Source organism: Tenrec ecaudatus, chromosome 9, assembly GCF_050624435.1.
Source record: "Tenrec ecaudatus isolate mTenEca1 chromosome 9, mTenEca1.hap1, whole genome shotgun sequence".
NCBI classification, from domain to species: Eukaryota; Metazoa; Chordata; class Mammalia; order Afrosoricida; family Tenrecidae; genus Tenrec; species Tenrec ecaudatus.
In genome coordinates, this window is record NC_134538.1 from 159677868 (window position 1) to 159705796 (window position 27929).

Genomic DNA, 27929 nt, shown 5'->3' on the forward strand with positions numbered 1-27929 from the left:
TGTGAGGGCCGTGGATGGTAGTGGAAACCCAAAATCGTTTGCAGGTTCCGTGCATCGATGAAACCTCTGAGGCTTGTTCCCGAGGAATGTTAAGTGTGTTCTCAGACAGAGAGTGTCGTGGAGATGATTCTAGACAGGCTAAAGTGTACCGTCTGATTTGATCCTCCACCCTTTGACCCATTTAAAAATACTAGTGATTGTTTGTTGTTGTTTTTTGGTAAGTGAAGGAGAAACACACATGGGTGAAACCTCTAGTGAATCCCCTGAACTGAGGCCAGGTATGAAAATGACCGTTGCTCTCGGACAGAGGGGATTGGAAAGTGGATGATGACAGGTGTAACCCGCTAACACCTAACACTTTGTCTTCCGACCTCCCCTTTGGCCCCGTTTTAAAGTTGTCCCGTTTTTAATATGTTCTGCTTTCTTCTCAACTAATGCTCTTTCTCTATTTTTGTTTTCTTTTGTTTGGTTTTTTTTTTTTTTTTTTTACTGTTGTCAGCTTTTTGGTTTTTTGGCTCCTTATGTTTGGGTTCTGCATACTTTTTGGTATAGGAAATCCAAGATGGCTGAAGATTCTCAGACAGTCATTGGAGTAATGTTTCCTTGAGGTTTGGCAAGGGAGGTTTGGAGGAAATGAGAAGCCAATCACAAAGGAGTACAAGAAAACAGAAGATGTTTCAAAAGAAGATGTAATGATTGTACAACTCTTTGAGATGACTGAACTGTTGAGTTGTATGATATTTGGATTATGTCCCGATAAAACTGTTCAGTTATTTATTTATTTATTTCTATAAGTCATTTCATTGGGAGTCTTACAGATCATATTACAATACAAAGTGTTTAATTTTTAAAGTTTGTTCTTAAATATTAACAAACCCATGAAGCCAAAAGATAAATTGGGTTTTTCTGATACAAAAAAGTTTTTGAAGCATTTATGCAAGCTATGGAACTTGGCCAATCAAAATAGGGGCTGCATTCAACAGGACTTGTGATTCCTTCTTACACAGGTAGTAGAATGGCCACACAACATAGGTCTGAAAAATCTCACCGTGCGTACCACAAATATGGCATACACACTATTTCCTTTGCTTTTCTTCATCAATCATAATTTAAATAGGAGTGATTCTTGGAACAATTTCCTATAATGAATTAATGTAAGTTTGTAAAAATATCTATTGAATGTTTTGCGAAATATCTTTTACAAATTTTTTTGCACTTTAAGAAAACATAGAGGTAGATGTAATATCAAAGTATTTAACCAACACAAACCAAAACCTGTCAAATTTAGAACTCTTGTAATAAGATCATTGAAATTTATAATCAGGAAATCTTGAATATTGACATTTGTCACTACAAAATAAGGAAGAAATTAAGCAGATTAAATTATGAAGACTCAATGTTAAAAATTAGAATACCTCAACTTCTAGAAGGAATATTTTCATGAGTGATTATTTTTACTGAATAACTATGTATCTGCATTACAATGGGAAAAAGAAAGGCTACATTTGCACAATTAAAATTTGATGAGACATTCAGAAGGATCATGAATAAAGAAAAATGTTAAATTCATCTTATATTATGGAGTATTCTTTTATTCTGAATGGAGGATAAAATGTTGACACAAGTTAACACAAAAAAGGTAAAATTGACAATGGTGTCTCTCTAGCTAGCAGGTGCCAGTTATCTGAGTACCTATGAAGAACAACTTCTCCATAGTCAGCAAAGAGTTCATTGAAAGTGTCACCTACTTCAAGTGTATTGGCCATCAAAAGCGACTCTGCAGAACACTGCAGGCAAGTTTACAAAGTTATGAAATACGAGAAGATATTGAAAAAATACATTTGAATATCTACTAATTATATCAAATTCAGTGCCACTCAGTTGATGTTGACTCATAGTGACCCGATAAATAGTGAACCTTCTTCCGCACATGTCCGGGGATGTAAATCTTTAGGGGACCAGGAAGCCTCATCTTCACTTTTAGAGTGGCTGTCAAACACAGAAGGCACTCCAACATCAAGGTTCCTTATTTATTGTACAGTAACTCTTATTTCCGGCCATCTTTAAGGTAGCAAATCGGAATACCCTGCTATTCCGTTCCTAATAAACATGAAGGAATACTTGGGCAAAATTTCCATTTCATGTACATTGCACTGTTCAAAGGACACCATGTGAATATAAATTGACCTACAGATTTAGTAGAACACAAACGGCTTTAAAAAAAAAACAGGGTGCACGTTCTCTGATTCAGGTTAGTCCTTGTATACCATGTACCCTCTGGTTGCAATCAAGTGGATGCCGACTCTTAGCGACGCTGGAAGACAGGGGGGAGATGCTGGTGTGAATTTCTGAGACTGACTCTTTAAGGCAGCCGTTCTCAACATCTGAGTCATGACCCCTTTGAGGATCCAACGACCCTTTCACAGGGCTCGCCTAAGACCACCAGAAAACACATATTTCCAATGGTCTTAGGGCACCGCTCTTCTATCCGTCTCCAGGCAGGTCCGCCCACGTGCAAATACACCCACATAAAAGTAGTCGGTGTGAAGACTGTTACCCAGGCTACACCATGCTTCAAGACAAAATTTCACTGATGTGTAGTTAGAAATAAATATTTCACAACATATAATTCCATATTGTTTTGTGATGAATCACTATGCTTTAATTATGTTCAATTTGTAACAATAAAAATACATCTTGCATATCAGAAATTTACATTATGATTCATAGCAGTTGCAAAATTACAGTTATGAAGAAGCAACTAAATTAATTTTGTGCTTGGGGGTCAGCGTAACAAGAAGAACTGAATTAAAGGGTCATGGCATGAGGAAGGTTGAGAACCACTGCTTTATGGGAATAGAAAGCCAGTCTTTCTCAGATGGAAAGACCAGTGTTTTTGAACTGCTTAACAATTATGCCACCATTTACCCTGCTTTCCCTAATGTCAAAATCTCACCTAGCTATGGTGTGCTTGTCTAAACTCACGTTAATATTCATTCATTAATTACCATTAACTGACACCTTTATGCAGATTTCCTCTGTGCTTCCACAATTCGTTTTTTCAATTCTGGTCTTTTATAAGCACTTCATTCACAGAAGAAAATCCAAGAAAAACCTTCTGTCGTCCTGGAATTCTATTCACAGCTGTGTGGCTAAATCGCTGGTAATGCTGTGCTTAAGAGCTCAGCTGCCCTTTAAAGGTTAATGATTCTAATCCACCACATGGTTCACAGAAAAAAAAAGCTTCAGCATTCAACTCTGTCAAGATTGTCAGCCTTGGATAACTTAGGGGGACAGTTCTGCTCTGTTCCACGTGGTCACTATCAATTGGAATCCATTCAATGGCAGTTGGATGTGTGTTGTTCCATCTTTTCTTGTTGTTTAGTACCATCAGGTTAAAACTGGACATCAAGAACAGAAAGAGAAAAAGATCAAACAATTCACAGTGGTTGTCGTCAGCTGAGGTTTGCAGAGAAGCAGAACCTTTGAAGTCTTGCTGTTGTTGTTGACAGGTTTCCCATGAGTTGGTTCCCCATCATCACAACACCATGTACAACAGGACAAACCCTGCCTGGGGGAGATGTAGTCCATTTCTCCATACGGTCCATCCAGCCATCTTCTCCTTTCCATATTCCATTTTGGGATGGGTTATGGAGTCTAAGATCCTGTCAAACTATCACTTTCCATTATATCACTATCAGCAATGTGCAAAGACTCCTCTTCTCTGCAAATGTGTCAATACTTGTTATGATCTGTTTTGTTTTTTCAGTAGCTATGACTGATATATTAGCAATCCTTGATATGTTAGTAATGTGCAGTTAGTGGTGTGACGTGGGCTGCTTTTGATAAGTATTTCCCGCCTGAGTAATAGCATTGTGCTCTTTAATCTACTGCCAGCCTTTTTATTTCTTTGAGAAATGTGTGTCCACGCATTTTTGAATAATAATAATAAATAGTAAACTATCACAAGCTTTCAAAGAAATCACACCACAATGATATGTGGTCTCCTCTGCTCTACCCTGATTTACCCGTGTGCCCATGGCCTCGATGCTTTTTAAGCAAGCTCCACAACACTCTTCAGCCAATGTTTATAGAAAAGAAAGGGCATCTGAGGACACACAACTCAAGGGAAGTATCGCATGACTCTAGTGAGAGACATTAGTGTGAAGACATCCAGTCAAAATGAATAGTTTGATGATTGTGGTGATACAAAGAACATGAGAAATTGTACCATTCACAGGAGAAGGAAAAAATAATTGAGAAGGAAAAATCATAACATGAAAGAATTTTGTTTCTGAAGGGGAAACTAGGATCCATTACAACGGATATGATATTGAGAAACCAGGGAAACAATCCAAATCCTTCCTCATTCCAACAAAATTTTAAAATCTATCTAAATGTGGATGTTTCTCACAGAAAAATAGACAATGTAGCAGGATATAAAATTTAACACAAAAATCAATCAGATTTGTGTATAGCACTAGAGCTCTGAAAAAGAAATCAAGACAATCATTAGCAATTGCTTCAAAAAAGATTAGTGAGAAATAAACCTAAACAGATTTTTTAAAAAGAAGAAATTGTATGAGACCTACATAATTTGCAGAATATTGCTTGTTCATAGATAATAAAACCCCATCTTAATTCTTAATAAATACAATGTAATCATTATAAACCCCATCTTAATTCTTTAAAGAAAGATCGATTTGCTTACATGTGAAGAAGGAAGGAGTTGGGGTGACCTCATAACGCACTTGAAAGAACAGACAGGAGGCCTCGAACTCGGGGGACCCAAAACCTGTTCCAGGGCTGGTGCTCATAAACAATGAACAAAATAAAACACTCCGAAAAACATTCATCCACCTGCAGACAATGGATCTTTGATAGCAGGCCAAAAACATTAAGCAGGTAGGATATAGTCTCTTGAACAGATGGTACTGGCAAATTTGTTTCTCCAGCACAAGAATCCAGTCTAGCAGGCGCTGGTCATCACAGTACCTGTGAGGACTGTTTTCTCCATAGTCAGTGAAAGTTCATTGAAAGTATCAGCTATTTCAAATGCATTCGCCATCAAATGGAACTCTAAGAATACTGCAGGCAAGTTTATGCGATATGAGATCAAAGAAGATATTGAAAAGGTAAAATTGAATATGAATTTATTGTACCAAATTAACTACCAGTCAGTTGATTATGGCTCCTAGTAGCCTGTGGGATGGAGTGGACCTTCCCCTGTGTGTCTCTGAGGCTGTAAATCTCTAGAGGATCAGAAAGTCTCGTCTTTCCCTTTTAGAGAGGCTGTCAAACACCTGAGCCACTACACCCTCCAGGTTCCCATTTCTTGTAGAGTAACTCTTATTTCTTCCCCATTTCAAGATAACAAATGGAAAGTGCCTGCCATTCCATTCTTAAGAAACTTGAAAGGATACTTGAGTGGAAATTCCAACTTCACATAAATTGCACTGGTCTAGTATGTCTCCGTATCAAAAGACACCATGTGAAGGATAACTTGACCTACAGATTTAGTAGAATGTAACCTACTTTAAACAAAGACAGTGTGAACTTCCTCTATCTCGGCTCCCTCCAAACTAACCCAGTTCTCTGCCATCCAGTGGATTCCAATTCTTCATCGGGACCCTGTAGGGCTGGGTAGAACTGCCCCCGTGAGGTCCTGAGACTGTAAACCTTTACAGGAGTAGAAATACTTCTCTTTCTCATGTGTGTAAGCACTTTTTCCCTAACCAATACTACAGTCCAAGCTCCCATGTTTTTATGGGTGAGAGAGAGAATGGTAGATGACGTGTGTCGTGTTTCTAAAAATTAAGAATGGTAGATGACGTGTGTCGTGTTTCTAAAAATTAGAGTGGTTACAGTGAAACTGATGCCGTTTTGGCACCTTCGGGTCAAATATACCTAGACACGAATCTAACATTTCAGGCAACAAAATATATGTTGGCCAGTGTTAATTATTTCAGTATTTGGATTTATAGAAACAAAGACAATTTCATAAAACAACTCAAAGCAACAAATTAAATGAAAACACAAAATTAAGTACTGAGTTTTCACTATTTGAAAAAGTTGACAGTGAACATGTATATTCTTGTCTAGGGCTGCACCCAAAAAAGTATCAGGCAGTGATGAATTTAAAGATCCTAACTTTGTGATTTCATAGTTCCAGGGCTAGAGGTTAAATTCCGAGTGTCTACAGAGCCATTTTTCATCCAGGTCCCTAAGGAGTTTCGTTTCTTGGGTCTTTCAAGTTCTGGTGGCTCCAGAAGTTCCATGGGTTCTTCACATGCATCTTCACATGACTGTCCTTCCTCTGTGTCTCTGTGCCTCCTCATTTCCCTCCTAAGGACCCCCACTCAGATGGCTTTAGGACCCATCGATTCCACGGTGTCCTCCTATTATTGTCATTCATAATCTCTTCAAAGACCAACTTCCAGACAAGGTTCACAGGGGTAGGGCTTTGACCTGGACATGTCTTCTGGGGATACACAGTCAATCCTTATAAATAACTTTCATAGTATGTTTGTTGTCACTTCCCATTATCACACAGTCTCTAAAATAATGTCATTCATTGCCTGAAAAACTCAGTACTTTAAAAGGATGCTATCCTAAGAAGACACTTTCCATAAAAGGAAATAGAGGACAGAACTAGGAGGCAACTGGCATTTATAGAGGTCTAAATACAAGCATGTACATATGTAAATATATTTTTATATGGTGACAGGGAAATAGATCTATGTGCATATATGTATAGGTTTAGTATTAAGGTAGCAGATGGACATTGGGCCTCCACTCAAGTACAAGAACACTTTGTTCTACTAAACTGACATTCCATGATGCTCACCCTCCCAACACAATCGCTGAAGACAAATGTGCGCAGAAGCAAGTGTGGTAAAGAAAGCTGATGGTGCCCGGCTATCGAGAGATATAGCGCCTGGGGTCTTAAAAGCTTGAAGACAAACAAGCGGCCATCTAGCCCAGAAGCAATAAAGCCCACATGGAAGAAGCACACCTGCCTGTGTGATCACAAGGTGTCGAAGGGATCAGGTATCAAGCACCAAAGTACAAAAAATCATATCATCATGAATGAGGGGGAGTGCCGGGTGGGGACTCAAGGCCCATCTGTAGACAACTGGACATCACCTTACAAAAGGGTCACGGGGAGGACATGAGCCAGCCAGGGTGCGGTGTAGCATCGATAAAACACACACAACTTTCCTCGAGTTCTTAAATTCTTCCTCCCCTCTCCCCCACTATCATGACCCCAAGTCTACCTTACAAACCTGGATAGACCAGAAGATGTACACTGGTACACATAGTAAATGGAAACACTGGAAATCCAGGACAGATGAACCCCTCAGGACCAGTGGTAAGAGTGGCAATACTGGGAGGGTGGAGAGAAGGTGGGGATCAAGAATGGGGGAACCTATTACAATGATCTACATATAACCTCCTCCCTGGGGCACAGACAACAGAAAAGTGGGTGAAGGGAGATGCCAGGCAGTGTAAGATATGATAAAATAATAATAATTTATAAATTATCAAGGGTTCATGATGGAAGGGGAAAGGGGAGGGAGGGGACAAATGAGGAGCTGATACCAAGGGCTCAAGTGGAAAACAAATGTTTTGAAAATTATGAGGGCAACAAATGTACAAATGTACTTGACACAATGGATGCATGGATGGATTGTGATAAAAGTTGTATGAGCCCCCAATAAAGTGATTTAAATTTTTTTAAAACTCAGATCAAAAAAGTAAGAAAGAAACCTAGGACTGATGTAGCATGCAAAAGTGGGTAGATTTAAAGGACATGAGTTTATTATCTTGCAGAGTTGGAACCTGGGAATCGAATTCAGGATGTCATCAAAATGAAGCCTACTCTCTTTCATGACCTATTCATGACCCTTTTGACTGTCCAGTGCAATTTGAAGTGTGCCCGCTCTCTTTCTCTCTTTCTTACTGTCTCTGTCCTTCCTCCGGGACAGGGGTCCTGCACCTTCCTGATGCCGCAGCCCTTTAATACAGTTCTTCATGCTGTGGTGACCGCCCCCAACCACATAATTATTTTCGTTGCTACTGCATAACTGTGGTTTTTCTACTGTTATGAATAGGGAGACCCCTGTGAAAGGGTCATTCGATGCCCAAAGGGTCGTGACCCACATGTTGAGAACCGCTGCTCTAGGGAGAAATCTTTGTCACTTGCAGTTTCGGTAGCCATAGGCATTGCTTAAGATTCCTTGGCTGCTTGGAAATACGTGTCCTCTTAGTATCTGCGCCCCCTCTGTGTGGTCCTTGTCTGTTCTGTTCCTTGATAGGAACTTCAATGAGAAGTAGAAGAAATTTCAAGGAAAATCATGCCCCAACCTGGAATTCTATTTATGGACTTATCACTAAATAGAGACAGAGTAAAAATATTTGGCGACATGAAAACTGTTGTAAATTCCCTCATGCACATGCACCCTTTCTCTGGAACCATCTAGGACTTGCTTCACCCAGGGAGGAGGCTACGGAAAGCAGAGAATCAGAATTTTGCCACCATAAGACAAAAGCCAACAGAAGCTCCATAGAGGGCGACCCTATGGTGGCGTTTTGAATCCAGTAGAAAGGATCAAGAAGCCATGTCTGTTTGGTGGCTGTCAGCTCTCTATTCTCAGTCCTTCCAGGAAATTCTACACCTGGTTGAGGTCATAGCATGTCCAAAAACAGAGGGGGATTAGGAAGCACACGCTCTCACCATTTGCATCTCCAGATGTAGAGCCAAGAATGTTGACATAAACAAAGGGAACGGGTTTGGAACTGATGCGTCAGCTGCTCCCTCATGGGTTGTCAATCGTAACAGCCACAGAGGACGTCACCATCAGACCAAGGGGAGATTCGCTCCACACACCAACTCGGAGTCAAAACTCAGGATGACTGAGCTCTGCACCACTCCGGGAAGGAGCCTGTCGCCGCTTCTCTCCATCTTCATTCTCGCCACCATATGCACAGAGTACGTCATTGGAATCGTTGCAAACAGGTTCATCATGACCGTAAATGCAGCTGAGTGGATTCAGAACAAGGCCGTTCCCATGAGTGGCAGGACCCTGCTCTTCGTGAGCACATCCGAACAGACCTGCAAAGCTTCATCATGCTAGAAATCACTCTCCGCTCCGCCTTCCCACGCTTTTATTACCAAGGTGTGGTATATGATACATTCAAAGTCAGCTTCATGTTCTTAAATTGCTGCAGTCTCTGGTTTGCTGCCTACTTTGTGAGGGTCTCGGACTTCTCCTACCCGCTTTTTGTCAAGCTGAAGTGGAGGATTTCTGGATGGATCCCCTGGCTCCTGTGGCTCTCAGTGTTCATTTCCTTGGGGTACAGCATGCTCTTCTCCAAAGATGTCTACACTGTGTATTGTGGCATTGCTTCCCCTGTCCCCTCTTCCAACTGCGCGGTGAAGACGTACTTGACTAAGACCAGCGTGGCCATCTGATCCTTCTCTACATCCTGGTCATCTTCGTTCCTCCCATCGTGCTCATCCTGGCTGCTACTCTGCTCATCGTCTCCCTGCAGAGGCTCACCCTGCACATGGAAAGCAGCGCCGCGGGTTCCCGGGACCCCAGCCTGCAGGTCCACGTGGGGCCATGAAAGCCATCAGCTACTTCCTCGTTCTGTCTGACTTCAATGTGCCTGCTCTGCTTCTCTATATGTCCAAAATCTTTGAGACCAGCAGTCCCTGGAATATTTTGTACAAAATCATCATGATGACCTACCCTGCGGGCCATTCTATATTGATGATCGCGGACACCCCCAGACTGAGAAGAGCTTGGAAGCGGTTTCGACACTGGATTCATCTGCCCCTCAAAGTGCAGAATCTGTGACCAGTGCTCATAATACCTGGTCCCCTGGGTCTTCATTTCCTCCCAACTTATCTTACCCTTCCTCTTTACTCCCCAAACCTACTCTGATCCTTTCACTTGATGCAGTTTTTGACCTAGGAAATCAACCTTCAGGTGTCTCTTCTGCCTCATGGGCAGAGTCTTGGGGATGCTTTATATACTGTTCACCTGGACCTTCTATTTCTTTCTTTTTAAGATCATTTTATTGGGGGCTCGTACAATTCTTACCACAATCCATACATACATCCTTTGTGTCAAGCACATATGTACATTTGTTGACATCATCATTCTCAAAACACTTGCCTTCTACTTGAGCCCTTAATATCAGCTCCTCATTTTTCCCACTCCCCCTACCTCATGAACCCTTCATAATTCATAAATAATTATTATTTTGTCATATATTACACTGTCTGATGTCTCCCCCCCACCCTCTTCTCTGCTGTCCATCCCACAGGGAGGAGGCCATACATAGATTCTTGTAATTGCTTCCCCCTTTTTACCCCCCATTCCCTCCACCCTCCAGGCATTGCCACTCTCACCACTGGTCCTGAAGGGATCGTCTGTCCTGGATTCCCTGTGTTTCCAGTTCCTATCTGTACCAATGTACATCCTCTGGTCTATCCAGATTTATAAGGCAGAATTGGGATCATGATAGTGGGGAGAGGGGGGAGCATTTAAGACCTAGAGGAAAGTTATATGTTTCATCGTTGCTACCCTGCACCCTGACTGGTTCATCTCCTCCCCTCAACCCTTCAGTAAGGGGGTGTCCAGTTGTCTACTGATGGACTTTGAGTCTCCACTCTGCACTCACCCTCATTTACAATGATGTGATTTTTTGTTCTTTGATGCTTTATATCTGATCCCTTCGACAACTCATGGTCACACAGGCTGGTATGCTTCTTCCATATGGGCTTTGTTGCTTCTGGGTTAGATGGCCGCTTGTTTATCTTCAAGCCTTTAAGACCCCAGATGCTATATCTTTTGATAGCCGAGCACCATCAGCTTTCTTCACCACACTTGCATTTGCACACATTTGTCTTCGGTGACCATATCGGGAAGGTGGGCACACAATGATGTGATTTTTTGTTCTTTGAGGTCTGATAACTGTGGACCCTCTATTTCTACCTCCGCTTGTTCTATCTAAAGCAGCGTTTCTCTGCGATGGCAGCACATTAGATTCTATGGGTGGGGAGGGAGCGACTTTCAAATATCGGTGCCCTGGCCCTACCCTAGATCCTTACATCAGAACTTCTGGTGTTGGAACTTGAATAGCCCTCTAAAGTTCATCAGGTGATGCAGGCTCTGATTGAAAGGCCGGTTCTGCAACTCTGGCTTGGGGAGCTCCTCTCTTTCCCCCGATCACTTGCCTTTGGGAAGTGAATAAAATAAGCAGATTCAGATAATTCAGCGAATTTTCTGAGCAGCAGCTGGAAGTGCATTTTATATCTCCTTATAAAGACATAACCTGAATACTTCAAAAATGCCTTTCAAAATATTAGCAATGTATAAAATACCTTTTAGCCTAGTAATTGGTGTTTGAGAATATTTCCTAGAGACAATGAAGATAAGGTAAAATGTGTGCAGAAATGTCATTTCAAAATTCTCAGAGCTTTACTCATTAATTGATAAAGCCCTGAAACTGGAAGTTATAGAGAGGGTTTTTTTTTTTTCCTTCCCATGACACAGCTTCATGTGTCCTGAAATGAAAAGACCTCAAATATACTTACATTCTTAAATACACAAAGTAAGGAGATGTGTTGTGATTCGATTTATCTTTCTGTTTTTAAAAAATAAATAGACATAAATTCTGTGTCTCTGGGTCAGCGGCGTATGTCAGTGGAAAGTTTCTGGACCTAAAGTAGTTAGCAGAGCTTTCTGAGCACTGGGGTTGGCTATGTGGTGGAGAAGTGAAACAGTCAGATTTCACTTTCTACACTTCTGTGTTGTCTGAGCAAGTTCGAAGCGGTGTGCGTTAATTTCACGGTTTTGAGAGATTCCTGTTTGGTTCTGTCCATTTGGAAGAGCATTGGGTGAGTCGGAGTGATCTGAGGGTGGAGACTGTGCACTTCTGGGTGAGCCTCCCACTCCATTTCATTTGATAAACAGTGTGAAGCTCCGATATCACGGATTCCAACATCCCGCTCCCTTTAGTCCCTCCAGTTCTTCCACGGCCTTTGCCTTCTTACCCAGGTGGATTATATGATTAATCATTATCCGAGTACTCCTTTAAACACTTCTAGGATTTACAGAGGCACCACCACCTTCCTATCTCCTTGTGGTGAAATCTCACATCTAGTGGAACCCAAATAGAACCATACTGTGCTTGCTTCTGGACAACCAAGTGTCGTTTGGAAACGTTTCATAACTGGATAGCCTTATGGTCCCACAAACCCATACCCTTCCGTCACAAATGAGTCACATCGGTGGGAATCCCTGTCCTGTACTTCCCTAGGACACTCACTCATTAGCGGTCCACTAGGGCCATCATATCTCATCTTTCCCTCAAGGTCCAAACCTGCATGCCCTCTTCTCCTTTCCTCCTTTTCAATTGATGGACTTGGTTTATAATTCTTTAACAGAAGCTCTTAGAAGGCTCCCACTAGCAAATGATGATCTACTTTCTCCTGTTTCCCTAATTCTTCAGCAGAAAAGGTGCCCTCTCATGAAGAAATCGCCTAAACATAGTTGGGCAGTTCCTCTCCCTCCTCTGCTATTTCTCTTTCCCCCTGTTCCCTTTTTTGGACTGCATTTATTTCCTTTCTTCTTTCCCCCGTCCCACTTTTTTTACTGTGTTTACTTCCTTTTTTCTCTGCGTGAGCCTTTCCTCAAAACATCTGGTGATCCTTATGTGTCAGCGCTAAAAATCTGGTGGCAATGTTGAAAAACAAGTTTGTTAACATCCTTCAAAATACAGAAATTATCTTGAAAGCTCTGTGTGAAAGGCATCAAAAGCGACACGTTCGTCATATCATCCACCATCCGGTGCTGGAGTATCCTAAAGAAATGAGGGCCATCTGCACCCCTGTGTATGCATTGCAGCAGCAGTCACAATATAGAAAGTATAGAATTGGCCTAAGCGTCCCTTAATGTATGGCTGACTGAAAAACCGTAGAACCTACACACAGCGGAAGACGATGCAATGCCAAAGAATAACAACAGGAAGACATCATGCTCAGTGAAATAATCACAATCCATCACAAAAGGCAAATGCTGTATCAGGCCACTATTATAAAATGTCCAAAAAAAAGTATTTTACACAAAGGAAGAAAAACTCTTTGATGGTGTGTCAGACTGGGTTTACAGAAAAACAAATCCAGAGACATTCATATATGTGTAAGAAAGAACTTTATATAAAGAAGTAATTATATGTTGAGAAAACATCCTAGCTCGGTCCAATTCAAGTCCATAAGTCTGATACTAGTCCATCAGTCCTCTTTAAACTCATGCAGCAATCACACGCAGTGATGCATAATGCAGGAATATCACAGGCTGGTGGGTGCAAAGTCACGTGTATCCAATGGTGGTGGAGGCATCACAAAGCTCTGGCGGGTCTCAGAGTGGTCCGCCAACAGGAAAGTGAAGTCTTACCTTTCTCCAGCAGAGCTGGCTGATGGTTTTGAACTGATGACCTTGTGGTTAGCAGCACAACCCATAAATATTATGCCAGGAGGGCTTCTGATCATTTAAGGACTATGTAAATTGTTTCAAGTTGTAAAACTTAAGGGAGCCTACCAAATTAATTTTCTGAAGTGTGATTTTGAAACAAAATCCCACAAAAAGTGTCTCCCAGAAAAATATAGACCACCATCAGTTACCTATATCATACATTTATGCAAAAATATTGAACTAAGTTTCAACTGCCGCTCTACTTTACCCGGCATGAGTAAAGCAGGGGTGTTGGCATAAAAGAGGAAGTCCTCCGTGAGATGGAATGACACAGTGGCTGCAACAATGGGCACAAGCATAACAACTATTGTGAGGATGGTGCAGGGTGGGCAGTGTTCCGTTCTGTTGTGTGTAGGGTCAGTATGGCTCGGAAATGACTCTATGACACCTAACAACAAAAACAATGACAAGTTTCAGCAAATAGAATTGCTATTAGAAAATGTTAAATGATTAGGGCAAAAAATGTACAGATGTGCTTTATACAATTGATGTATGTATATGAATGGATTATGATAAGAGTTGTATGATCCCCTAATAAAATGTTTATTAAAAAAGAAAATGTTATCCATCGAACTTATCATATTAAAAACACTAAGAAAATTGCATATTTTTAAAAATGTTGACAAAACATGGATAAAATTCCACATCCATTCTTAGGTTTTAAAAATCTTAAAAAGTACTCCATCAACACAAGAACACTTTGTTCTAATAACCTGACTTTCCATGATGCTCACCTTCCCAACACAATCACTGAAGACAAAAATGGGTGCATAAGCAAATGTGGTGAAGAAAGCTGATGGTGCCCACCTATCAAAAGATATAGCATCTGGGGTCTTAAAGTCTTGAAGATAAACAAGCAGCCATCTAGCTAAAAAGCAGCAAAGTCCACATGGAAGAAGCACACGAGCCTGTGTGATCATGAGGTGTTGATTGGATCAGGTATCAGGCATCAAAAGCCCAGAACAAAAAAAATCATATCAATATGAATGAGGGGGAGTGTGGAATGGAGGTCCAAAGCCCATCTGTAGACAGTTGGACATCCCCTTACATAAGGGTCACAAGGAAGAGACGAGCCAATCAGGGTGAAGCATACAACTTTCCTCTAGTTCTTTAATGCTTCCTCCCCCTCATCCCACTATCATGACCCCAATTCTACCTTACAAATCCAGCTAGACCAGAGCATGTACACTGGTACAGATAAGAGCTGAAAACACAGGGAATCCAGGACTTAAAAAACCCCTCAGGACCCATATTGAGAATAGTAATATCAGGAGGGGAAGGGGAACATGGGGGGGGGAAGGGGGGAAAACAATCACAATGATCTACATACAACCCCCTCCCAGGAGGATGGACAACAGAAAAGTCAGTGAAGGAAGACATTCATCAGTGTAAGACATGAAAAAAATAATTTATAAATTATCAAGCATTCATGGAGAAGGGAGGGGATGATATGAGGAGCTGATATCAAGGAATCAAGTAGAAAAGGAAATGTATGAAAATGATGATGGCAATAAATGTGCTTGACACAATGGATATATGAGTGGATTGTGATAAGAGTTGTATGAGCCCCCAATAAAATGATTTAAAAATAGATAAATAAAATCTTAATAAGATTAAAGTATGAATTATATAATATATACATTTATCTCACCTTAGTAGCAAACCTTTTTTTTAAAATAATTTTATTGGGGCTCATACAGCCCTTACCACAATGCATACATCTATCCATTGTGTCAAGCACATTTCTACATACGTTGCCATCATCATTTTCAAAACATTCTCTTTCTACTTGTGCCCTTGGCATGAGCTCCTAATTTTCCTCCTCCCTCCCTCATGAACCCTTGAAACTTATAAATTATTATTATTTTTCATGTCTTAAGAAGACAATAACCTGGCTTGCCCATCCAGGCAGGCGAAAACAATATGTAGAAATGTTCGCATTCATTACCCACAAGAGAAATAAGAACTAAAACAATGAGATACCACCTCAACCCAAGACAGAAAAAAAAAAGTTTTTTAAACAGAAAATAATAAATGCTTCAGGGGCTGTGGAGACTTTGGAACACTTGCATGTTTATTGCTGGTGGTACTGCAGAAATGTGCCGACCCTGTGGAAAACAGGTGACACTCTTTAACCAGTGCAAGTACAGGACCTCATGATCCTACCACCTCTCTGCTGGGTCTGGACCATAGAGACAGAACACAACAGCATCCTGTCTCTGCTCCAGCTCCGTGGATCCAGCCGCCCCCTCACCCACCAGCTGACTGCCACCGTGGCCAGCGGTGAGCGCACCTTCACGAGCATCGAGCCAGACGGTGTGCAGCGTGGCCTGGAGGGCGCCATCATCAAGCGCTCTGCCTGGTGGCCATTGAAGTTCTTTAAGGCCTCCAGGAACACCTGAAGCAGTGCTGCATGGACCTGAAAGACCGCCATTCTTCCCTGGGCTGCTGAATTACATGACCAATTGTGACCGTGGTCTCGGCGGGGCTGAATGCGGTGAAGACAGGCCAGGTGATGCTGGGGGAGAGCAACCCAGCGCCTTCTAAGCCAGGCACTGACCATTGGAGGGGACTTCTGTGTTCAGGGGGCAGGAACATCCTTCACGGCGGTGACTCGGTCAGAAGCGCCGAGAAAAATCCGCCTCCGCTTTAAGCCGGACGACTTGGTGGACTACAGGTCTGTGCCTGTGCCTGGCTCTGCGAGGAAGAGGGGACAAAGCAGTCCCGCGCCCGTGGGCCCTGCTCCATGTGCCTGTCCTGTGTACAGGTCTTCCTTCCAGGATTGGAAGCAGTAGGACTGACATTGGGTCCCCTTCCAAAGCACATTAGGAAACTGGAGTTGAGGAAAAAGAACAAATCATCAACAGACATATGCACACCTGGTTATGGCAGCAAGTTGTAGAATAGCAGAAAGATGGAAGCAATCAATAGCCCCATCTGCAGAGTAATGGAATAACAAACTCTGGTACAGACACACAAAGGAATATTATGCACCCCCAAAATGACAAGCACGCCATGACCTAGACAACATGGGAGGACATGATGCTCAGCAAAGTGAGTCAATCTCATAAAGATAGTGTCGTTATAAAGGAAGAAAGGGGGAGATGGTTTTCACACCATATGAAAAGACTTTGAGGATTATGACAAGGTGGGGCCAAGAGGACGGAGGACAATGGAGGGACAAGAAAGGAAGAGGGGGGACGGGGAGGGAGAAAAGAAACAAACCAAAAAAAAAAGAATCCCCTACTAAAAGCAAAAAAGCTCGCTGCCCTCTAGTTAATTCTGACTCAAAACCACCCTGAAGGACAGAGTGGAACTGCTCAGATGGTAACTCTTCATGGAAATAGAAAGCTAGTCTTTCTGCCAAGGAGCGGCTGGTGGTTTCAAACTGCTGACCTGGTAGATAGTGCCCCAACATGCAACCACTGCGTTATGGGATGTTTACTGGGGACACTGCCGCGGTTTTGAAGAGACACGCTGTATAGTTACAGATAGTCTATTTTTCTTTGTGTTATATTCCACAAATAAAAGGAAAAAATAATAATGGATAAGAAATTTTTTTAAGTAAGAAAGAAGTCGCAATCTTAAAAACTGTTCACATTCTTGACCCATCTGACTTAAACACTGGTCTGAGTAGTGACAAAAGGAGGGAAAGTAAAGCTGAAACATATTTAAATTCTTTTGCGGCACACCAGCTAGTTTCAAACAAAGAAAGAAAAACATGACTTGCCTCCAGAGAAGTAAAGTGGGAAGCTGAGAGACAGGAAGAAGAGAAAGAGTGTCATTCAATAGTTGTTTGAGTCTTCTAGTTAAGAAAAGAATCAATGTATAATTGGGGCCCTTGCTTGTGATCCCTGCTCATCCATCTTGAAAGCATAGCTGTGCTCACACTAAAGCTTATGCGGGCCTCTGTCCCTGGCGGCGTTTTCAGATCTGTGGTGTGTTTCATCAAGTGACCCGAAAATGGATTTTCATGTCTCGCCAAGAACTAGAACGCGGCGTGAAATGAATTCCAGTGGTCCAGGAGAACTCTGGCTCAGTGCTATTCTTGTGGTCGAGTCTAGTCAAGAAATCATCGGGTCCACCACAGTAAGCAGTCTTTAATTGGCCGGGATGCACTGCGAATCTCGGTTAGGATGTGCTGGAGTGATGGGCTGCGTTTTGGGGTTTCCTGTGGAATCATTTATCTGGGCACATAGATCCATTTTATAATAGAGCGTCTCTCCCTTTTGAATTCCCTTAGTGTCTTGTGCTCTCTCCCATATGCCTACTTTCCAAAAATGGCTTAGGTGTGACTGGTGGACTCGCTCGACTTCCTTTTCTCTCCTATCCTTGAGATTTAGAAGCTTCCTGCTGGAGAATGTTGACTGGGGTTTCTAAATACGCTCTGGAGTCTTTGTCTACTGATTACAAGGGTTGCTTGTAAATCTAAAATGTAGATGAGCATCCATCTGGTTGAGTCTATTTTCTATGTGCCAAGCAACACGCTTCTCCTACGTCATCCGTCACTGCTGCTATGGGGAGGGCAAGCAGGCTGCCTCTCTCATGTCCATTAAAGGAACAAGAGAGTAACTCACTCCTCCCAAACCTCTGCTGGCCACTTACTGTAGCTGAACTCTTTCTTCCCTTGACATTGGGACAATGAGGAATGGTCCACAGTGTAAAGGGGCAGCTATAGATGCCTTGGGGTAGAAAGATCGAGACTAAAGACCAAATGAACACAATGCTGAGGAACCAGTAATAAGAGAGTACTCAGAGAAGAAAAGTTGAGTTTCTCCGTGAAGAAAATTGAACTTGCGTCGCTCTATGAGCAAGGAATGATAACACAACAGAGTAGTGAGGCTGAAGCTGAACTTCTAAATCTCTGTCATCTGCTTCCTTTTTTCCCTGGGGAAAATAGCTACCCCTTGCACACTGAGATTCCCCCATCTATAAAATGAGCAAGATAATAATGCTTAACAAAATAAATAATGATGATAATGCTTATCTCACCAGAGGGTGAGGAAAAATGATCGAGGAAATGTACATACGGTAAGTTATTGATACATTATGTCCGTATTCGTTCTTGGCTGGTGTTTAGGATACCATTGAGTCGGTCTAACTCACAGCGACCCTGAGCACATCCGAGTGAAGCAAAGTCAAGTCCCTTGCCATCTTCACGGTCATGGTCACGTGTGAGCCCATGGTTGTATCCACCCATCATGTCAATCCATCTCACTGAGGGTCTTACTTACCCAAGCATGATCCTTGACCAAGTAGGATGTCCTTCCTGATGATCTGTCCAAAGGGCATGAGAGGAAGCCTGGCCATCCTTGTTTCTCAGCAATATCCTGGCTGCACATCTTCACTCTCGCAGTCCATGGGATGGTCAAGAGTCTTTGCTGTCGTCATCATCCGAAGGCATCCATTCTTCACCCTTCCTTATGGCCAGCTTTTCACAAATCTTCTGTTTGGCTTTGTTAAGTCATTATTTCTTCATAGCTACTCACTCTATGTTCAAGTGCCAATTTCAGAGCTCCCTCTGATATCCATGTTTATCTTGTTTTTCTTTTCTGTCTCTTTCATGACCTTTGGCTTTATGATGCCCTTGATGTTGTCCCACAGCTCATGTGGTTTCAGTCATTAGTGTTCCGTGCCTTGAGTCTATCCTTAAGAGGGTCTCTAAAGTCAGGTGGGACATACTCAGGTTTATACTTTGGCTCCTCCTGGACTTGTTTTCATTATCTTCAGCTTCAATTTGAACTTGAACTTACATATAAATAATGGATGGCCTATCTGTTCCATAGTTACCCCTTGGCTTTGTTCTGACTGATAATACTGTTTCTCCATTGCCTCTCTTCACAAAATTTGATCCCTGCTCATTTGATTCCTGTATCTTCCATCCAGCAAAGTCCATATATATATATATATGTATATATATATATATAATCACCATTTATATTATTGAAAATGAATGCATGATTGGTCTTACAAAATTTAATCATGCAATTTTCAGAAGGGAGCTCTCCCCCCATTGTATTTTGAGTCCCCTTCCACCTGTGGGGGTGGGGCTGGTTTCACCTTCAGGCCCAGTGGCTGACCAGATTCCTCTGCTAGTCACAAGATTTTCACTGGATAGCTTTTTAAAAGCTAGATCCCCCGACCTCTTTCTCCCTAGTCTGTCTTAGCCTGGAAGCTACTCTGAAGCCTGTCCACCATGGATGGCCCTGGTGGTGTGTGACAGACCAGTGGCAGGGCTTGTAACATCACAGTAACAAGCAAGCCGTGACAGTGAGACAAACTTGTATTACTTAAAGGCCTTTATCACGACCAAAGTTCAATCACCAATCTCCAGAACTTGACATATGAGAAGGTCACCGCATGAAACTTGTTCGGCCTTCCCTTCCTATCTGCAAACAACTATGCTTACTTCTTTTAAAATAGCACCTGATTTTTGGTTTCTTTTCAGGAAAATGTAGAATCTTGCTTTCAGAGACTCAGGGTCCACACACTTCCAAGAGGAAATTAATAGAGGCAAAATAGGAAAGGACAAGTCAGGGTAGAGATGCTACTGATCACTCTTCCTTTCATTGGCCAGCAAGCTGTGGAACTCCACCTGAGTCCTCGTCCACCCCTGAAGAGGGGACATCTGAAGGGGTCACCAGCCCTCCCCCATGCTATTCCCAGAACTAACCCATCAGACCACCGGGAATGGGGTCACCTTGACCCGCGTCCTCCTAGGCCAAAGACTGAGCCGCGTAGCCCACATTCCTCGCAGGTACCATCTTTGCAATCTGCCCACGGGCTGCGTGGCTTTGGGTGAGCATGCTGAAACCTTCTAGGAAGACGCGGGACTGGGAAAGGTGAAATAGCATCATTATTCATCCCTTGACCCTAAAGACGAGCTTCTTGTTGTTTACCTATGTGTGTGTGTTTGGTATTGAAAATGATGGCTCACTTCCGTGCTCCCTAATGAAGTGGATTTTGAATCATAGACTGGCTGCTAAGAAACATGTCGGTGCACTCTGTAAACATCTCTCCCGCCTCATCACTCTTGGGCTCGTGACACTAAATCACCAACTATCCAAACAGAGCTAGGCAGCTGGATCCAGAGAGTCAAGCCACCAGGAAACCAGCCTGAAAGATGGATGGCCTGTCTCTGCCCTCCGTCCTAGCAGCAGACACTTTTATGTCACAGGGCATGTCACAGGCCGCAGCATTGTCGCTGTGTTCTGACAACATGGTAAGATCTCACTGTCACGGGAAGTCGCCTGATGGTTACAAACCTGTTGGTGAAATGCCTCGTAACTCAAACGCCCATGTGTGTCTTTCTTAAAATGGGACTGCTGATACTTAGAAAAACATAATATGACTCACTTTTAAACCTCCTTACCCAAAAAGAATGACAGAAGTGAAGTTAAAGTTCCTTCCATATTTTTAGTTACTGTTATCATCGTAGGAGCCCTGGTGGCATAGTGGGTCCTCACTGGGCTGTGACCTGCATGGTCAGCAGTTCGAAACCCCCAGCAGCACTGAGGGAGAAAGACTGGGCATTCTATTCCCGCAAACAGTTACCATTTGGTTTGGTTTTGGTTTATATCTGCATTGATTCACTTTCTGATGCATTCTGTCTGAGGACAAAGTTACTCACATAAATGGTCAACGGTCCCAGGGAATTCAATGGGGACTTAATCCACATGGGGACTTTACAGATAGATTTGGGGTTTTCACTGTCATCCAAAGCCTTTTGCAAACCAAATGCTCAGAATGTAAGCTCTAATACAATTCCCTCCTCTGGTCTTATAATTTATTATTTACAATCCTTGGATCACACAGGCTGGTGTGCTTCTTCCGTGTGGATTTAGCTGATTCCTCACTTAGATGGCTGCTTGTTTAAAGGCAAGATTTTAAGACCCCAGATGCTATTCTTTTTGATAGCTGGGCACCATCTAGTTTCTTCACTACACATGCTATAGCACCCATATTTTGATTGATCCCTTCATGAGGGTAAGTATTGAGCAAGGTTACATTATTAAGAACTGATTGTTCTGAGGTTAGGGCTTATGGGTAAGTGGGAGCTCCGAATGTATTCACACATCGAAAGTTTATATAACATTGTTCCAATGTTGTGGCAGCCTCATAAGCTTTTGAGAGATAACATAAGTAACTTCCATGAGGCCTTTGGTAATTCTAATAATAGTATCAGCATACTAACCAATGGTATAAGATTTAAAGTATTATGGAGATAAGAGGGATAGTCATATATGGGAAAGCTTTTTAGTATAAAACACATGGAATGTTCACTTATACACATTTAAAAACATAAGTGACTGAATCCTGAGTAAGTAAACAATGAGAATTAGACACAGGGCACACAGTCCGATAACACTCATTCACTACAGCAGAACTATGTCTGCAGAACAGGGACTTATCTTTAAACGCTAAGAAAATATGAAAGTGATACCAAATTTTTAAAATCAACATAATGCCTAGAGCAGTGATTCCCAATGTGGGCCATACCACCCCCTGGGGGTGCTGGAAGGATCTAGGGGGTCTACATACACTTTATCCTGGAGTCTGGGCTATGACACCAAGGGTCTTCATAGCCAAGGGAAAAGCGAGTCTCTTTTTTTTTTTTTCTCCTGAAAAGGCCAAATACGTTTGGGACCCTATGCAAGTCTAGAGGCTGGAGAAAGATGATCCCAGAAATCATGAAGGACTTGGAACCCTCCCAGCTTCCTGCCCCAGCCTTATGCAATTCCTTACTCATGGTCACAAGATGACTGCTCTGCACCGAGCATCACATCTCCATCTCCTGCCAGCAGAGATGAGTCACACAGACATCCCAGCAAGGTGCCAGAAGAAATGATCTCTCGTTTCTAATGGGGTTCATGGCCCCTCCCCTCAAAGTCAAGCTTCTTGTCATCAGGAAGAGAGTAGAATGCTGTGCATTAGGAAACTCAGAGAGACAGCTCCACGGGATTGAAAATTATATAAATTCTATTTAGACTCCATCAATCTTCTAGCTTTTTTAAAAAGAACTACTCTCTCCATTTCCTCTAGCCTCACTTTATGTAACTCCTTTCCATCAGACTTGGGATCTCCCCCAATTAAACCTCTGTGTCTCTTATGCGCCCACCCATGATTTTTTCGTTTGCATTCTGAAAAAGCATCGTGACTTTATCGGCATCTTATTTTCAATCATTGCACCCTGATTTAAAATTGTGTTTTTAATTTCTGGAATCTTGTCCCTGTTTCTTAGTGGTTACTCTCTTTAGCTACTGACTGCGAGTTGGATGTGGGTTTACGAAGCAGAGCACGGCTTTACTTTCAACAAGGCGTACACAGTCTGATTCAGCTCACCCACTGCTTCCCTCCACTGGGCCATCACTGTCCCCACGTCGCTCCTGTGTGTCCTGCTTCCCTTCCTTGTTTCCAAACCCTCCGAACTGTGTCCCTGGGCAGAGGTGGCACTTTTGATTGGTGGTAACGCTGGGTAAGCGTTGGACTGCTGACCACAATGCTGATGACTCAAACCCACCAGCGTGGCTGCATGGAGAAGGATGAGACTGTCTGCCCCAGTAAAGTGGACCGTCTCCAAAGTCCTACCCAGGGTTGCTATGAGTCAGACTCGACTCAATGGCAGTGGCTTGCTTTGTGTTGTTGTTGAAGTTTTGTTTTTTAATTGTAGGTAATTGATCATGCTAACACAGAGGTGAGTTCATTTCTAGACCTAAAGGGTAAGGGGTACAGTCTTGGGGGTTCTACCAGTCTCTAGCTAACCATAAACCTCCTTAATTATTTTTTAGTTCTATTTCACATCTTTCTCCCACTCTATCCAGGACTTTTCAATGCTAGCCATTTCAGTGGTAGTGGGGCACCATCTAGTTCTTCTGGACTTAGGGTTGTGGAGACAGATGTTCACATGATACATTAGTTCATTAGACGAATTGTTCCCTTCTATGTTTTGACTTTCCTCACTCTTCTTTCTCTGGACGGGGAGAGACCACGAACTCAAACTTGGGTAGCTGCTCTTAAGCTTTTAAGACCCAGACTACTCACCTAATTAGATCGTAGAGTATTATCTTTGTGAATTGTTATGTCAATAGACCTTCATGTTGCTGTTAGGTGCCATCCAGCCCATTCCAACCAATCATGACCCTATGCACACTGCCTGGCGCTGCGCCAACCTCACAATTGTTCCTGTACTTGACCTCCTTGTTGCAGCCTCTGTATCAATCCATTCTTTATCTGCCCCTCCACTTTACCAAACATGATGATGTCCTTCTCCGGGGACTGGGCTCTCCTGACAACATGTCCAAGGCATGTAAGATGAAGTCTCTCCATCCTTTCTTCTAAGGACATTCTGGGCATACTTCTTCCAAGACAGATCGGTTTGTCCTTTCAGCCGACCATGGTACTTTCAACAGTCTTCTTCAGCACCACGTTCCAACGCTTCCATTATTCTTTGGTCTTCCTTTTTCTATCTCGAACTTTCACATACATATGAGACAATGAAAAATACTATGGTTTGGGTCAGATGCACCTTACTCCTCAAAGTAACATCCTTGCTTTTCGGTACTCTAAAAAGCTCTTTTACAGTAGATTTACCCTTTGCAATGTGTCTTTTATTTTCTTTCTTTTTTTTACATTTTATTAGGGGCTCATACAACTCTTATCACAATCCATACATATACATACATCAATTGTATAAAGCACATCCGTACATTCCCTGCCCCAATCATTCTCAAAGCATTTGCTTTCCACTTAAGACCTTTGCATCGGGTGCAATGTGTCTTTTGATCTCTTGACTGCTGCTTTCATAACTGTGAAAATGGATCCAAGCAAGACAAAATCCTTGATAACTTCAATCTTTATTCGCCATTTATCATGATGTTACCCGTTGGTCCACTTGTGAAGATTTGGGTGTCCTTGACATTGAATTGTAATCCATACTGAAGGCTGGGATGCTTGATCTTCATCAGCCAGTGCTTCAACTCCACCTCACTTGTTCTGCGAGCAAGGTTGTGTGTGTCATCTGCATATCACAAGTGTTCATAAGCCTTCCTCCAGTCCTGATGCCACATTCTTCTTCATATAACCCAACTTCTTGGATGATTTGCCCGGCATGCAGATTGAGTAAGTATGCTTGGCATTGTCAGGAAAACACAAGTCAACATCTTTCTGCTGTTCTCTGCTTTGCGCCTAGATCCATCTGACATCAGCAATGATAGCCCTTGTTTCATGTCCTCTTCTGAATCTGGCCTGAACCTCAGGTAGCTCCCTGTTAATGTGCGGCTGCAACCATTGTTGAATGACTTTCAGCAAAAATGTACATGCATGTGAAATCAGTGATAAAATTTACATGCATGTGATAGCGATATTGTTCTATAATTTCAGCATTCTGTTGTATCACCTTCCGTTGGAATGGGTGTAAATATATGTCTCTTCCAGTCAGTTGACCAAATGTCTCCCAAATTTCCTGCCTTAGACCAGCGAGTGCTTCCAGTGCTTCATCCACTGGTTGAAACATCTCAATTGGAGTTCCATCCATTCCTGGAGCCTTGTTTTTGGCTAATGCTTTCAGTGCAGCTTGAACTTCTTCCTTCAGCACCATTGGTTCTTGCTCTTGTGCTGTCTCCTAAAGTGGTGGAATGTCAACTAGCTCTTTTGGTTCAGTGACTGTATTCCTTCCATCTTCTCTTAATGCTCCCTGCATTGATCACTATTTGTCCCATAGACTCTTTCAATATTACAACTCAAGACTTTAATTTTTTTTCTTGAGTTCTTTCAGTTTAAAGTATTATGAGTGTGCTCTTCCTGTTTGGTTTTCTAACCCTGGATCTTTGTGCATTTCATTGTAATATTTGACTTTGTCTTCTCAAGCTGACCTCTGAAATTTTCTGTTCAGCTCTTTTACTTCATCCTTTCTTCCGTTCGCATTAGTTACTCTGCTATTAAGAGCAAGTTTCAGAGTCTCTTCTGACATCCACTTTGATGGTTTCTGCCTTTCCTTTTTAATGACCTTCTGCTTTCTTCATGAGTGATGTTCTTGATGTCCCCACACAGCTCACTGGGTCTTCTGTCACTGGTGTTGAATGTGTCCACTCTTGAGATGGTAACACATTTTGAGTGAGATAGACTCAAAAGTGTCCCCTAGGGCTATCATCCTGACCAGTGACTTGTTCCCCTCAAAGTGTTTGGTTATGTCTAAGTTTTTATAACTTTGTCTCCTGCATGCACCACCACATTCATGGATGTGTTGCTGCAAAAGTAAATATACATTTCAAGTATCCTCTGACAAACTGATATATAGATGGGTGTACTCACGCACCCCCTCTCCCACCTGTTCAACCTGCTTAAGTTGTTGATGTTTCATTGAATGCTGTTCTTGGTTTATGGATGCAAGGGGTGATATCCTCTGACTGGCTTTGGCTGAATGGCACATATGCTTTCATTGTTCACATCCTAAGGTTGGCCGTGAATGTGCCGCTGTGTGTCAACCTCATGAAGAATGAAGAGGTCCTGGTATCTGCCGATGCCAGCGATGGTGCTCCTGACCATGAAACTGCTCGCAATCAGGCAATCCTGCAGGTCTTCCAGGGAGACCAGGTATGGTTACCTTTGCACAGGGGAGAAATTTATGGAAGCAGTTGGAAATACTCTACATTTTCGGGCTCTCTTCTTTATCAACATTGAAAGTCAGTATAGAATTGGCAATAAAAGGAAGGTGTTCTCATTAATAGATTAAACGGAAAATAGGTATTTCCCTTGTGACTGATTGGCTTAGGAAAGTGTCTTCACTCGTAGAGGATGGAGAAGGTCATTACTTTTCTTTCCTTCCCTCCTCGAGATTAAAAAATTCAGCTTGAATGGCAGCACTAATATGTCAGCTTATAAATCATGATAGAGTCTCACTAGTAAGGCGGTGAATGTGTATTGTTTGCACTTATTTCTTTCACTGTATTAATGTTCAAATTACTAAACTGCTTGCCTCAGGTTCAGGCAAGTTACGATGCCTTGTGGTGCCTCAATAAGAATAATAAAATTATATGCACCTTCAAAAAAAATGGTGGTCAGGAACCGTATCCCAAACCAAAAGCCCGACAGGAGCTCTTTTTGTTGTGACTGGGCCACTGTCAACTGGCTCCCCGTTAGGAATGTGGGTCAGGAATCCAGCATTAGCCTTGAAACCCCAGACTTCACCAATGAAAAAGGATTTAGCTGATGTGTGAGCCTCCACAAAAAAGCCCAAGCTCTCCCTTGGAAATATATTCCCATTTCCTCAGAAAAGAATGTTCAACCCCTGGGCTGTATGCTGGGAGGGGAGTGAGGCTGGGAGGAGGAACGGATAGAGCTGCCCAGCAGGCAGAACTCTAAAGAGCCCTGGGCCTGCCCTGCAATGCAACCTCTCAATCCAAGACCTCCTGCGCTTCCCGCAGGCCCACCCACCACCACATTTCCAGAGCCCACCAATGGCATATCCTGAGCATCTGCCCCACGTGTCCATGGCATGCTTCCCTTGGCCGTCTGCTCCCAGCAGAGGGAACGGGACCTCCAGTCTTGGCCATCCCATCATCTCCCTGGACCATTATGGGCATTGTTCCCATTGTCCTGCTTTATTGTTGTCTCAATGGAGTTTCAGAAGACAAAGGAGGCAGATTCCCTTGTCTGGTCTACCAGGACCTTTGTACCTGTTTCACAATTTTAATCTCTGGTGCCCCAAACGCCTTCTGCTCAGAGCAGCATTGTGCAGACCCCCCAAACTGGCTTTGTTAGGGAGATTTCTGAACTGGAATTCCAATTCCACCGATGGCAGGCTCATTTTGCTTTGTTTTACACTAATGCATCTTCTCGTCTGGCTAAAACACTGGAAACATTTGAAAAGACCAGTTGCTGTTGCATCGGTTCAGACTCACAGACCGAGCATGTCTGCGTAGAGCTGGCATCGCCAGACTTTCCGGGCTGGTTTTCCACGAGGCCTTTCTCCTGATTCCATATGTGACCCCTGGGAAAGTGTGCCCAGCCTTGCATTGATTAGACGGATGGGGAGGAAGTTACCAATTCCCTCTCATTATTGGTAGATGCTGGTTTCTTACGAAAATTCCAGAAAGCTCAAACTGGTGAAAACTGATTTGGGGGCAAGAAATGAGATGTTTTATCAATATGTTAAGTTGTCGGGTCAACCAGGGAACAGTATAGCACCAATGAAACACACAATATTCCTCTAGTGTTTTGAGGTTTCCTCACCACCACCACCATGACCCCAGTTCTGCCCTTCAGTTCTGGCTAGACCAGATCATGTACACTGGAATAGATAAGAGCTCACGATAGACCGAATCCAGGTCAGCTAAACCCTACAAGGAGCAGAAATGGGAGTAGCCATACTAGGAGGCTAGGGCA

The 27929-nt window shown here is 42.7% G+C and overlaps 1 protein-coding gene across 1 annotated transcript; it reads left to right on the plus strand.

The window, feature by feature from the left end:
* The first annotated feature begins 1694 nt into the window (after positions 1–1694).
* TAS2R39 (taste 2 receptor member 39) lies at positions 1695–9863 on the plus strand. Its single transcript, XM_075557430.1, is given in 5 exon segments — positions 1695–1793; positions 8865–9102; positions 9105–9464; positions 9467–9616; positions 9619–9863. Coding segments are annotated over 5 exon segments (1092 nt in total).
* The last annotated feature ends 18066 nt before the right edge of the window (positions 9864–27929 follow it).